The sequence below is a fragment of the Schistocerca cancellata genome, chromosome 11, assembly GCF_023864275.1.
Source record: "Schistocerca cancellata isolate TAMUIC-IGC-003103 chromosome 11, iqSchCanc2.1, whole genome shotgun sequence".
Lineage (NCBI taxonomy): Eukaryota > Metazoa > Arthropoda > Insecta > Orthoptera > Acrididae > Schistocerca > Schistocerca cancellata.
The window spans coordinates 119144012-119158589 of record NC_064636.1 but is presented as its reverse complement, the minus strand read 5'-3'; the positions used below and the strand labels follow the sequence as shown (position 1 = coordinate 119158589).

Below are 14578 nucleotides of genomic sequence, written 5' to 3'. Positions count from 1 at the left end.
ACACACTGGTATACTAAATTCATATTAACTCTTTGTGAAGTCTTCGCAAAAAGAATAGCTGAGGGCTACTTTGATGATTACACCACATGCTCCACGTGGTCAACTTGGTTTACACAAAGCGTACAACTCCACAATAGTTTTGATAATTAAAATACATTAGATCGAAAAGCACTTGACAAAAGAAAAACCTTGAACTGGTTACTAACGTCTTACTATTAACCTGATGGGTCAAACAGTTATATAAGCACGTGGTAGTGGTCTCGCAAAGTACACCCCACGTGAGCTGAACATAAAGAAAAGTTGCTATATTGAAAATATAGTCAAGACGAGACGTTATAATCACACAAACATTCGCATTTAAGATTGATGAACTTAGTTAGAGTTACTGATCAACACGTGGTTCCACTTTACTCACAAAGTAGTAACAAAGCAACTACCGCAAAATAATCTGAATTTAACACGAGAATTACACTCCGCTGCACTTTAAGATAGCATTAGATATTTTAGAGCTAAACCTGAAATCAAGGTGATTAAATTTTCAGTTAGGCTGAACTTAAGAAATCCATTGTCCTACGGACTTAACAGACACGCGCTTAGCCGGAGATCTTACCACTTCAGACGCTCGCCACGGCCACACAGCAACTGCCCTACCGCCGAGCGTGCTTCCTGAGAGCGGCTCTCAAAGACCAACGGAAGTGGCCAGAGGGGCAGCTTCCTATACCAACATGACAACGGACGGACAGGACCATACTAAGGATAGAAACCTCTTTGCTTTTAGGAAGCGTAGCTACCTGTTCCGACGTTGGTCCTACTGTTCTCTAGCAGACAGCCTTGTCTTCTACCCTCAAGCATGCAACTAGAAATACATATGCTCATTCATCCTCTCACACAAAAGGGAAGGGGGATGACAGTATCTTATCATATACAGTATATAAAAGAAAGCGGATGTAGGTTCCGTATGAGACTGTGTGACATGAATTACATATAAGAATTACATATAAACTGTGCTTTAAAGTGTAGTAGTGTGACATATCGTTCTTGTTTATGTGTAAAAGTAACACGTTCCACTGCTCAGTCTCCTCCCAGATAGTCAGAAACGCCACAGTACGTTTAGAAGAGGAATTTATTCCATAAATGGCAACAGATTTAAGAAATTAAACATGAAAGGAATCCAAAAGAGACCTTTCAAAGTACACCAAGGTCTGAATGCTCGATCCAGAGTTCGCGCCCCAGCCCGGCGTCATCTATTGACTCTGGGCGCACGAGGATGAACACAAGAGCACACCAAATGCGCCATACTGCCGCACCTGAAACAACGTCAGCGGTCCCTTCTGATAGCTTCAGTGGATGTAGATACTCTGGAATCAGGGCTGCCGACCTGCCCCTTAACCTTGTAACGTACATTGTTACCAAGTGGTATTGCAGATGCTGCTACCACTACGTCACGCAGCTCTTCCCAGGTTGAAGGCTGCTTGTGGAAGACAAAATGCGACTAATCCGCTGCGCGCATTCCCCTAAAAACAATAGAGACCAACTCTTGTTCAGGTAAATCAATTAACAATGTCAAAGAGGCTATCTGTACTCTATCGACATACTGATGTAACAGCTCCCCACACCATGTACTTCCCAAATGTAACGACACTCTGACTGTTTACGAATTCCGGTGGTCAACCTTTGCCTAATCACCAGCTCCATTAATTGCTGCAGGAAAAACCCTTTCGCCATGGCTCGCAAGAGGAGGTTCTGCAACTCACCTCTAGCTAACGGGTACAATGATGACAAAATTACTTGGTGCGGAATCCTAAAGGCAGCCATTTGTTATTCTAAGCAACCAATAACAATAAAAAATTTTCAGCCTCATCAAGTCGCTCCACAATCAATTCAGTAATATCTCAAAAGAAATAGGCTAGAGGATTAGGCAACTTGGCAAATACAGCAGCTAACGTAAGAGAGGATGCAACAGTACCCTGCCGGGCTGGATCTCACCCTCTCCCTGAAAGCGCAAATCCCGATCTTCAATCCTCCTCCCATCCAACGCAAGCTTAACCTGTAATGTGCTCACCAAAGTTCCCAACCCAACGGTTAATTTCCGGTGATGATCGTCTGAAGCTAACGTGCCTAAATCCGCTATCTGATTAGTTAAATGCATTAACTGTGCCTGCACCCCCCGTTCCAGGTAACTGTCACTAGGTTGGGTTACCTCCAAAACACAAATAGTTTGCTCAAAGCCTCTAACAGCCTCAAACAAAAATTCAGTTGCTGCTCCTGTATCACCCACCACCGCCTACGTGACTTCAATCGGATGAAGAACGGCAGTACGCAAACGGGCTACTAACTCCGGAACACTGCCCTCAATCGGTTGGCGCCTTATTGCCTACTCGTAAACAAGGTGGTCCTTTCTGAGCACGCGTATCCCCAGACACTGTCTGACTGCCTGAAACAAGTAACAGCCAAAACAATATGGTGCCACAGAACACAAAAACATAACAAGAGTGAGACTGACAGCAACTGGAATAGCAAACACAAGCGAAATCATGCTCTGCTACCAGTGAGATCCCCTGCTATACCCGCACTACAGGACAGATAGTTTAATTTGTGGAGAGGGGCCAAAACGAGTCGCTGTCAGTTGCACCCAAACATACTACTTTATTCATTTTACAAACATTACAAGAGTAAAGGAAACATTAAAAACATAGCAGGCCAACATTAATTTTAGAACTTAATTCCCGGTTAAATGCGCCATTCAATCTCACTCCTCAAGGGCAAAACAACTTTAATTTAAAACCGGCTGAAGACCAACCACTGAAGACTCAAAAACAAGAATTTGAATTTTAAAAAGCAGAAGGCCTCAGCTTAAAACATTTCTCTAAATTAAGCTGAAGGTCAAAACAATCTCATGCCTTAACAGCGAACAATCGGCTGTAGGCCAAGAACTTAAGACTCAAAAACAGAAATTTGAATTTAAAAGGCAGACGGCCTTATCTCAAAACTTTTCTCTAAATTAGGCTGCGGCCCAAACAATATCACGCCTTAAGGGCAAAACAACTTTAAATTAAAGTCTGCTAGAAGCCATACATAAACAAACACCAAGGATAAATAAGAAAAAATAGCACATCAAACGGCGCTCAGAAGTTTCCAGGGGTCGGCCTGGAACTCAAACACTAATGCCAACTTACGTGAGACTGTCAGTCGGCCCAACAATTCTCAATCCAACGGCAACCCAACTGACAGGTAGTCAATGGACCAAGCGAAAGGATAACTTCCGCTCCACCCGACCAGCACACAATGGGGAGTTCAATGGAACACGAAGAAGGTATCGGCGCCCGCAACGAATTACATCTTCAACTGTCAAACTACACGCCATGCTGGACAGCCACAACACGACGAGGAAAATACACTGCCTGAGTTTACATCAACAGCCAGGGCAGGTAACAGGGGCGTTATCGGCCACAAGGTAGAAGATTCTGCTGGTGCACTTCAATTCGAAAATAATCGATTTAAGTTAAACTACACAAGAGGGCGGGTAGAATTTCGCCAACTTGAAAACACACGTTGTTGCTTGCGGGAATGTCCCAACAGTCCACTACGACATCAAAGACACAATGTGAACAGGTGAGGATGGCTGGTAGATTAAGTAAAGACTCAACTTTCGTGCCGGGGATCGGTGAACCACGGACCCTGTATCAATGGGAACTGCCCATCACATTCCGACTGCATGTAGACTGCACCAGCAGGCCCAGCCAGACATGCACCACAGAGACTTCCTCGCTGCTCCATGCAAACCAACCAACGGCCCGCATGGCACAGCCTTAAACTATAAGCGTGAGGCCAAAGATACTACAAGGGTGTAAATATCGATACACGCTGCTGCTGCCACTTGCAGAGAGAGAGGATAGCAGCATGACTGTGATAACTGCAGGACACTGAGCACAGAATAGCAAACAAGGCTTAATGCAAGGCATAAGACAAACCAGCCACGGCCCAATTACACTACTGGCCATTAAAATTGCTACACCAAGAATAAATGCAGATGATAAACGGGTATTCATTGGACAAATATATTATACTAGAACTGACATGTGATTACATTTTCATGCAATTTGGGTGCATAGATCCTGAGAAATCAGTACCCAGAACAACCAACTCTGGCCGTAATAACGCCCTTGATACGTTTGGGCATTGAGTCAAACAGAGCTTGGATGGCTGCCCATTAAGCTTCAACACGATACCACAGTTCATCAAGAGTAGTGACTGGCATATTGTGACGAGCAAGCTGCTCGGCCATCATTGAACAGACGTTTTCAATTGGTGAGAGATCTGGAGAATGTGCTGGCCAGGGCAGCAGTCGAACATTATCTGTATCCAGAAAGGCCCATACAGGACCCACAACATGCGGTCGTGCATTATCCTGCTGAAATGTAGGGTTTCGCTGGGATCGAATGAAGGGTAGAGCCACGGGTCGTAACACATCTGAAATGTAACGTCCACTGTTCAAAGTGCCGTCAATGCGAACAAGAGGTGACCGAGACGTGTAACCAATGGCACCCCATATCATCACGCCGGGTGGTATGTGAGTATGGTGATGATGAATACACACTTCCAATGTGCGTTCATCACGATGTCGCCAAACTCAGATGCGACCATCATAATGCTGTAAACGGAACCTGGATTCATCCGAAAAAATTACGTTTTGCCAAACGTGTGCCCCGGTTCATCGTTGAGTACACCATTGCAGGCACTCCTGTCTGTGAGGCAGCATCAAGGGTAAGCACAGCCATGGTCTCTGAGCTGATAGTCCATGCTGCTGCAAATGTCGTCGAACTGTTAGTGCAGATGGTTGTTGTCTTGCAAACGTCCCCATCTGTTGACTCAGAAATCGAGACGTGGCGGCACAATCCATTACAGTCAAGTGGATAAGATGCCTGTCATCTCGACTGCTAGTCATACGAGGCCGTTGGAATCCAGCATGGCGTTCGGTATTACCCTCCGGAACCCACCGATTCCATATTCTGCTAACAGTCATTGGATCTCAACCAACGCGAGCAGCAATGTCGCGATACGATAAACTGCAATCGCAGTAGGCTACAATCCGATCTTTATCACAGTCGGAAACGCGATGGTACGCATTTCTCCTCCTTACACGAGGCATCACAACAACGTTTCAGCAGACAGCGCCGGTCAACTGCTTTTTGTGTATGAGAAATCGGTTGGAAACTTTCCTTATGTCAGCACGTTGCAAGTTTCGCTACCACGCTACCAGCGCCAACATTGTGCAAACGCTCTGAAAAGCTAATCATTTGCATATCCCAGCATCTTCTTCCTGTTAGTTAAATTTCGCGTCTGTAGCACGTCATCTTCATGGTGTAGAAATTTTAATGGCCAGTAGTGTACATTGAGGCTAAATACATTTGACAGTAAGTGGACAAATTCTAAAGTAGTATTGCACACCTGATAATCAGCAGCATGACAGTGTTGAAAATATATAATTTACGCACTGTTTCTTGTCACTCTTACAGTGAGTATTGTGGATTGGGAGGAATGGGATGTGCACTGAAAGTTTTATGTTGATACATACTTTGACGATATTTTTAAGCTTTAGTACAAATTTATGTTGCCATAAGAGATTTATGACGATGATGACACTGATGACAATAATGAAAGTTTTTAAAATCTTAACGAATTATTTACTTTTGAATGCATTATGGGAGAGGCAGTGATCAATGTCTTACAAATATTTACTATTAAAAACAGTCTTGATCACGATTTATTTATCAAGGTGACCGGTTTCGACCACTACTGTGGTCATCTTCAGACCTACAAGTTGTATACAAATCTTTAATTAGAGGGCTACATACATTAAAAAAATACATAAAGTTATAAAGCTCTAAAACCAAGAATTGCCATTGAGTAGGAAACTCTTTCTGTTGGAGAATCACTACTGGAGAAACCACGTTTTACTATATATATTGGAGGCTCCGCCCCCTTCTGACAGCATGACGTCATTACTAAGCAATGAGTTATAAGTCGAAATACAATTTAAAATTTCTTAATGAAAAGAATATTGTCAAGAATTAAAAATAAATACACACTAAACTTAGCTTATTAAACAGCAATTGTCAATTAAGAAGCGTTAAAAATATTTAAACATGTAGGATAAATGAACTTCGGTTTGGCAGTACATGGACAAGGCCTGTTAGTGAATCATTTGGAACCGCTGGTTGCCATGGTAAAGTTGGACGCCGTTCCCAAGATGAGGTAGCAGGCTTCTCTCCACTAAAGTTGTTGTAAAGTCGATAGGCGAGCTAGTGGTTGCCATGGTGAGGACAAATGCCAGTGCAAAGATGTGGCAGCAGGCTTCTTTCCAACGAAGTTGTTGCGAAAGTGGAATCGCGAAGACTGTCACGGCAAACGATGTATTATTGAGCAGCAACATGTCTTTATTGAAACAATTTTCAATGAGTAGGCTGCAATAATTTTTAGCTGACATGTATACTACATGCTGCACAAATACGATACGAAGTTGTTGTCCATGTATATGAAACATTGTCAATGAAGTTGGTATGTAAATTACATGTGACAATTTTTAAAAGGCATTGCTATTCATTAAGTTATATGCCAGTCTTATAAAGAAATAAAAATAATTAAATGGAAGGAATTTAAAATTATAATATTATGAGCCATAGTGTCAAAAATAAAAGGATGTAAATTAGCAATACACAGTCTAAAAGCTTATAAGCAAAAATTCTAAAACAGATCATGTCATAAAATAATGTTTGGTGAAATAGAATTACAATGTAAAGATAAAATATTTCCTAAAAGTCTTAATAATCTCAAAAACCAATGACAGAAGAGTAAACAGTCTAAAGCAGATCATCGAAAAGTTCAAAGAAATGTTTGTCTTTGAACTGAAGTTGTTCGCTTAAAAAAGATAATGGATTACTTTTGTGAAGTGAAAATATTTCAATTTCTTCATAAGTATTTAGCAGTGGTCCTTTTCGCACAGTATGTAATCTTTTGAAATTGTTAGAAATGCAACCCTCAGAGTGATTGTATCCATCAAGGTGTTGACCAAATATTGATTTGGTATGTGCAGTACCAGTAGTATGTTCTTTGAAACGTGTTAAAAAGTTACAGCCAGTTTGGCCAATATACTGTTTGTCACAGTCATTAAATATTATTTTGTAAACGCCTGACTTTTGGTGTATATTTGAGTCCCCAATTGTGTGTTTCAGTTTCCTCTGCAGAGGGTTATTAGTTTTAAATGCTATTGTCACACTTGTGTTCTTAAATAATTTATTTATTTTATCTGAAATAGGTCCCATGTGTGTCATTTCTGTAAATCTCTTGAAATTTATAACAGCATCATTTGTTTCTTGTAATTTTTGATATAACAGATCAACCTGATGTGAATTATAATTGTTAACAACTGCTATCTGTTTTAATGTACCAATTTCCTTCTGGATTGCATCAGGTTGAAGAGGTAATTTCAGTATCCTATGTATCATAGTTTTAAAAAATGCTATTTTGTATCATAATGGATGGCATGATGTAGCATTTATTATGTCGTTTGATGTGGGTTTTCTAAAAATAGAAATATTATGTTTTCCATTCTTGTTTGTAATTGTGAGGTCCAGTAAATTAATACTATTGTTACTTTCGTGTTCTACTGTAAATACAAGTTTTGGGTGTAAAGTATTTAAGTTGTTAGCGAAAGCATCAATTTCTTCCTTAGAACGGTTATATAATAGCAAGGTATCGTCAACGCATCTTTTGTAGTATATAATTTTATTTGTTATTTCTGGATTATTTTTGAAAAATTGAATTTCAACATAATTGACGGGGATATCTGCTATAGTGCTAGACAGTGAATTCCCCATTGCAAGTCCATCTTCCTGTATGTATATTTTATTATTATATGAAAAATAATTAAAATCTAGAGTAATTCTTAACAGTTCGATGAATTCTACTATTTCTTTTGGCCTCACGATTTTGTGATACGTTAAGTTAATATAGTATCTTGAATAGGTATATTCGTGTAAGGATTTGTCATGTCCAACGATGCAAACCTTGCGATTTTTGGAATATCCACATCATAAATTAACTTTGTTAATTCAAAACTGTTTTTAATACTATAATTTTCTTCATAAATGTAAAAGGATTTTAAGATTTGATTAAGCTTTTCGTTCAGGTTATAAGAGGGACTGTTGGTATTATTAACTACTGGACGAATTGGTAAATTTGGTTTGTGTAATTTGATTTGTGATCTCAACTTAGTTAAGGTGGGGTTCATTACTTTAAGTGTTATTTTATCTTTAGGTGAAAGTAAAGAGTCACTATCATCAATCAGATTTTTAATATTTGTTTGAAATCTTGAAGTCGGGTCTTTATTAACCTCAGTTATTCCATTAGCATCAAAAAACTGTAAAGTCTTAAAACCATAATCATCTTCACTAACAATGGCAAGAGTATTCCCTTTATCTGCACTGATTGTAATAGCTTTATTACTTATTAACTTCTGGTTCATTTGTTTTACAAGTTTTAATTCATTATTATGTTTATTTTTATCTTTTTCATTAGTAATGACATTTTTAGTTTTACGTGCAATGTCACATATTTCAGACCTACTAAATTGTGCATGTTTTGCAGCAACCTTTACGTCTGCAATCACAAGTTTAATATTTGCATTGCTCAATTCTGGAGCTTAATTATATTTTAGGCCTTTGTTTAAAAGTGTTGTCTCTGCAGGAGTAAAAGTAATTTTGGTTAGATTGCTTACTCTTGGATAAAAGTTATGTACATTTGGTGAAACATCTTATGAACACACATTTTGGTGACTAACAAGGGCTGCAATTTTCTTAGTATGCTTATTAAGAATAATTTCTCGTACTGCATTAATTTTGTCATCTGTAAAGTTAAGTAAGTGTGAAAATATTAGTGGTGACAACTGACCGCTAATTTTTAAATGTAAATTGTACATTTCAAGATTTAATGCATCTTTTTCTTTATATGCGTCTTTAATTTCAGATCTAATCCATAGAATGCTACTCTTCTGTCACAAAAATTTTTCTGTGTTTCATCTGGTATTAAAACTAATTGTTACATAATTAGGAATCACATGATTCGTTAGGCATTGTTTGTTAAAAGAAATTTTGGAATTAAGTTTCATTATTTTAGTGCATAATCCTCTAAACATCTTGCAATCTCCCAATAGCTGACTTGGCAATAAATTAATTACTTTTGAATACTTTATGGGTGAGGCAGTGATCAATGTCTTACAAATATTTACTATTAAAAACAGTCTTGATCACGATTTATTTATCAAGGTGACTGGTTTCGACCACTACTGTGGTCATCTTCAGACCTACTAGTTGCATACAAAGCTTTAATTAGAGGGCTACATACATTAAAGAAAATACATAAAGCTATAAAACGATGCCACCATTATATATAGTAATACGTGCATTGGTTTCTCCAATAGTGATTCTCCAACAGAAAGAGGTTCCTACTTAATGGTAATTCATCGTTTTATAGCTTTATAACTTTCTGTATTTTCTTTAATGTATGTAGCCCTCTAATTAAAGCTTTGTATACAACTTGTAGGTCTGAAGATGATCACAGTAGTGGTTGAAACCAGTCACCTTGATAAGTAAATCGTGATCAAGACTGTTTTTAATAGTAAAAAAAATTAACGAATTGTGTTACAGATGTTAAGATGAGTATAATGAATTTTATGATCATAAGATAAAAGTATATCTTACACTGGTATCTCACACAGGCCAGTGAAGTCGAACTTCAAATGATTAATGAAAATTGTTTCATAAATTTTTGTCCATGTTTATGTGCAATTACACACACACACACACACCCACACACACACACACCAGAGGTTTTCTCCTCTGTGCTGGTCTTGAAACTCCTAACTCATATTGCACTTCCAGATAGCTAGCTAGCTGGAATAAGCAGAAGATGTGCTTTGTTGGTGCTGCACATTTTTCTATATTTCGACTGATTACCACATGCTGCAGTGTTCTTCTGTAGCACGCTAGGGTAGAAGTTGGCACAGAAACAGATAACTTAAAAACCTGTGCAGTTAGCATGTCTCTTTATATGTAAAAGTAGACTTCGGAATTTTCCTTTGTGTGAGACTGAAGTGCCGAGTTGAAATTCTAGATTCACGTATTTTACTGATCACGTCAGTTAAGCATAATCTATTATGATTGTATTAATATCTGTTTGTATTTTGGTCTATTGTGAAATTCGAACATTCACGAGTGTCACAATGAACACCTACTGTTATTGTTAATTCTAGGCTTAAACTCAATTTTGCTCTAATAAGAATTTTGAGAAGAGTGGGCCTAACCTTTTGAAAACAATCTTTCTCTGATTGCACTGTATAATTACTTGAGAAATACTTTACTTGTGAGAAATTTCCGTCGCTTACAAAACTATATTTTCGCAAGTTACCAGTAAGAGTGTTTTTGGATAACTTATTTCGTAGAAAATCAATATTTGTTATTCACAGTTACTGCCAAAGAGTAGATCACCCCAAATTTCACCGTATATCGTCGCAAATAAATGCGCATTTTTTTGCTTGTCCTGTGCATAATCTAACTTGTTGTAAATCAAAGTTTGTGATTTAGGTACTGTAGCAGACACATAATTTTCCATTAAGGAACGTACATATTACCTACATTTTTCATAAATTAACTCCATTTTCAAATTTCCAAGTAGCTATAACTAACCTTAAAAAGTTTACTCTCGTCTTAATAGAAATATCGCTTTCTATATTTGCTTCAGTTCTTACAGGAATTAGTACCTTTTTAGCTCAATGGACATAAAAGACAACCAGCAGGCTTAATTTGAAGTTATTTGTTCACTTTCCTGCAATACATTGCGCCAGCCAAAATTGAGCCCCGGAGTGCAATTCTCAAAAATGGGTTGAGCTGGTTGACTTTTGTAGGCAGCTGGAAATCGCCTTCGCTACTGTCAAAGGACTGTCAGCTTCTGCAAATCCATATGGTGAAGAGTTCCCGAGAGTCATGTACCTGTGGTACCAGTATCAATGGTGACTCAAGTACTGTCCTCTCCTGTGGACCCTGTCTCCTCTGAAGATAGTACGGAATCTCTCATTACTCGTGCACTAGACTGTAACTGGCGTTTCAGTGGTAGATCCAGGCGTCCTCCACCGTGTCAACAGGGACCATGGAGGCTTAGGGTGCTGTACTGACACCCTAAATATCAATTTCTAGGTGCTGTCATTCACTGAAATTGAAACTGAAACTAAGCCAGTGTGACTCACTTCACCTGTTTTTGGGAAACCTGTTTTGTCATGTGTCAGTAGGAGGTAAACGCAAAAGGGCAGAGGTGTATTAACTGTTGGCGGTTCAGTTGTACAGGGAATGATTGTTCCCCTTACGGAAATGGCAGCAAGGGACAGGAAAGGGCATGAGGTGCACCCTGTGCGTATATCTGAAGGCCTCATTCAACATGTTGAAGAGGCTATTCCAACAGCCATTGAGGTAATGAGGTGCAAGCAACTGCAGAGAGTTGCACATGTTGGAATAAATGAAGCCTGTTATCTGGGCTCTGAGGTCATACTGGGATAATTCCAGCAACTGATAAGGCTGAGAGGACCAGCCTTGTGTACAGTTTCGGCAGACCTCACAATTTGCAGCATTGTCTCCAGAACTGATTGTGGATCATTGGTTCTGCATTGAGTGGAAGCACTGAACCAGAGACTTCGAAAGTTCTGTGACAAGCTAGACTGCTACTTCCTGGACTTGCGCCATTTTGTTGAGAACTGTAGGGTGCCTCTAGATGGGTCAGGTGTGGACTACACATCAGAGGCTGCTGTCCAGGTAGCTGATTGTATGTGGGAGCAAACAAAAGTCTTTTTAGACTAGGCGACCTACTATGCAATCCTGGGAACAAGAGTTGCTGTAAATCCAGAAGTAGTATCAGTGTAAGATCGAAACAAATGCCTCCCACAGGTGAGAGCATTAAAATCCTAGTGGTTAACTGCTGAAGCATTCGCAACAAAGTGCCAGAATTCAAAGCACTCGTGAAAAGCAATTAAGCCTCCCTAATACTGCAAGCCATTTGAAACCTGAAATTGAAAGCAATGAGGTTTTTGGGGAAAATTTAAGTGTTCATCTAAAGGATAGGCTAATGGGAAATGTAAGTAATGTATTTGTCACAGTACACAAAAACTGAAATCCACTGAGATAGAAACTGAAGCTGGATGAGAGACTGATTGGGCAAGACTCTGTATCAGTGGTGGACATGAAATGGTAATTGGATCCTCTACTGCCTTCCAAACTCATCTCCTGATGTAACCAGAAACTTCAGAGACATTCTGTGGACTTGAAGTACTCAAAGTAGGTGTCTATGATGCAGTTTGATGTTACAGCAACGCAAAAAATGGCAGAACTGAAGTGATGAATAGAGCTGGTATAGTTCCTGGTGTGTTTAAAACAAAAGATTTTTACACCATCGCCGAGAGCTGGGTCAAGAAAGCTAATGGATCAATGTCTGACCTGCAAATATGGGCCAGGGAAATGTAAAGAGAGAAAAGAAATCTGGAGGATGTATGAGTATGGACGATTTTAAAACTGAGGTAAGCTTATTACATGTAGAAGTATGAGCAGAAAATTTTAAAACTCATTTTCTCTGTTTTAGACTTCTCACGTTATTATACCCCCCATGAACCATGGACCTTGCCGTTGGTGGGGAGGCTTGCGTGCCTCAGCGATACAGATGGCCGTACCGTAGGTGCAACCATAACGGAGGGGTATCTGTTGAGAGGCCAGACAAACATGTGGTTCCTGAAGAGGGGCAGCAGCCTTTTCAGTAGTTGCAGGGGCAACAGTCTGGATGATTGACTGATCTGTCCTTGTAACATTAACCAAAACGGCCTTGCTGTGCTGGTACTGCGAACGGCTGAAAGCAAGGGGAAACTACAGCTGTAATTTTTCCCGAGGACATGCAGCTCTAATTAGAAAAATGATGATGGCGTCCTCTTGGGTAAAATATTCCGGAGGTAAAATAGTCCCCCATTCGGATCTCCGGGCGGGGACTACTCAGGAGGACATCGTTATCAGGAGAAAGAAAACTGGCGTTCTACGGATCGGAGCGTGGAATGTCAGATCCCTTAATCGGGCAGGTAGGTTAGAAAATTTAAAAAGGGAAATGGATAGGTTAAAGTTAGATATAGTGGGAATTAGTGAAGTTCGGTGGCAGGAGGAACAAGACTTTTGGTCAGGTGATTACAGGGTTATAAATACAAAATCAAATAGGGGTAATGCAGGAGTAGGTTTAATAATGAATGAAAAAATAGGAGTGCGGGTTAGCTACTACAAACAGCATAGTGAACGCATTATTGTGGCCAAGATAGACACAAAGCCCATGCCCACTACAGTAGTACAAGTTTATATGCCAACTACCTCTGCAGATGATGAAGAAATAGATGAAATGTATGACGAGATAAAAGAAATTATTCAGGTAGTGAAGGGAGACGAAAATTTAATAGTCATGGGTGACTGGAATTCGTCAGTAGGAAAAGGGAGAGAAGGAAACATAGTAGGTGAATATGGATTGGGGGGAAGGAATGAAAGAGGAAGCCGCCTTGTAGAATTTTGCACAGAGCATAAATTAATCATAGCCAACACTTGGTTCAAGAATCATAAAAGAAGGTTGTATACCTGGAAGAATCCTGGAGATACTAAAAGGTATCAGATAGTTTATATAATGGTAAGACAGAGATTTAGGAACCAGGTTTTAAATTGTAAGACATTTCCTGGGGCAGATGTGGATTCTGACCACAATCTATTGGTTATGAACTGCAGATTGAAACTGAAGAAACTGCAAAAAGGTGGGAATTTAAGGAAATGGGACCTGGATAAACTGAAAGAACCAGAGGTTGTAGAGAGTTTCAGGGAGAGCATAAGGGAACAATTGACAGGAATGGGGGAAAGAACTACAGTAGAAGAAGAATGGGTAGCTCTGAGGGATGAAGTAGTGAAGGCAGCAGAGGATCAAGTTGGTAAAAAGACGAGGGCTAATAGAAATCCTTGGGTAACAGAAGAAATATTGAATTTAATTGATGAAAGGAGAAAATATAAAAATGCAGTAAATGAAGCAGGCAAAAAGGAATACAAACGTCTCAAAAATGATATCGACAAGAAGTGCAAAATGGCTAAGCAGGGATGGCTAGAGGACAAATGTAAGGATGTAGAGGCTTGTCTCACTAGGGGTAAGATAGATACTGCCTACAGGAAAATTAAAGAGACCTTTGGAGAGAAGAGAACCACTTGTATGAATATCGAGAACTCAGATGGCAACCCAGTTCTAAGCAAAGAAGGGAAGGCAGAAAGGTGGAAGGAGTATATAGAGGGTTTATACAAGGGCGATGTACTTGAGGACAATATTATGGAAATGGAAGAGGATGTAGATGAAGACGAAATGGGAGATAAGATACTGCGTGAAGAGTTTGACAGAGCACTGAAAGACCTGAGTCGAAACAAGGCCCCGGGAGTAGACAACATTCCACTGGAACTACTGATGGCCTCGGGAGAGCCAG

At 39.6% G+C, this 14578-nt stretch overlaps 1 protein-coding gene across 1 annotated transcript in view; it reads right to left on the bottom strand.

The window, feature by feature from the left end:
* Positions 1–6283: 6283 nt before the first annotated feature.
* Positions 6284–14578, bottom strand: part of LOC126108652 (zinc finger protein 492-like) — a 118232-nt gene continuing 109937 nt past the window's right edge. Inside the window, exon 7 of the mRNA XM_049913964.1 lies at positions 6284–6396. Within this exon, the coding sequence (XP_049769921.1) occupies positions 6303–6396 (94 nt within the window). The 3' untranslated portion in view covers positions 6284–6302. The remainder of the gene's footprint in view (positions 6397–14578) is intronic.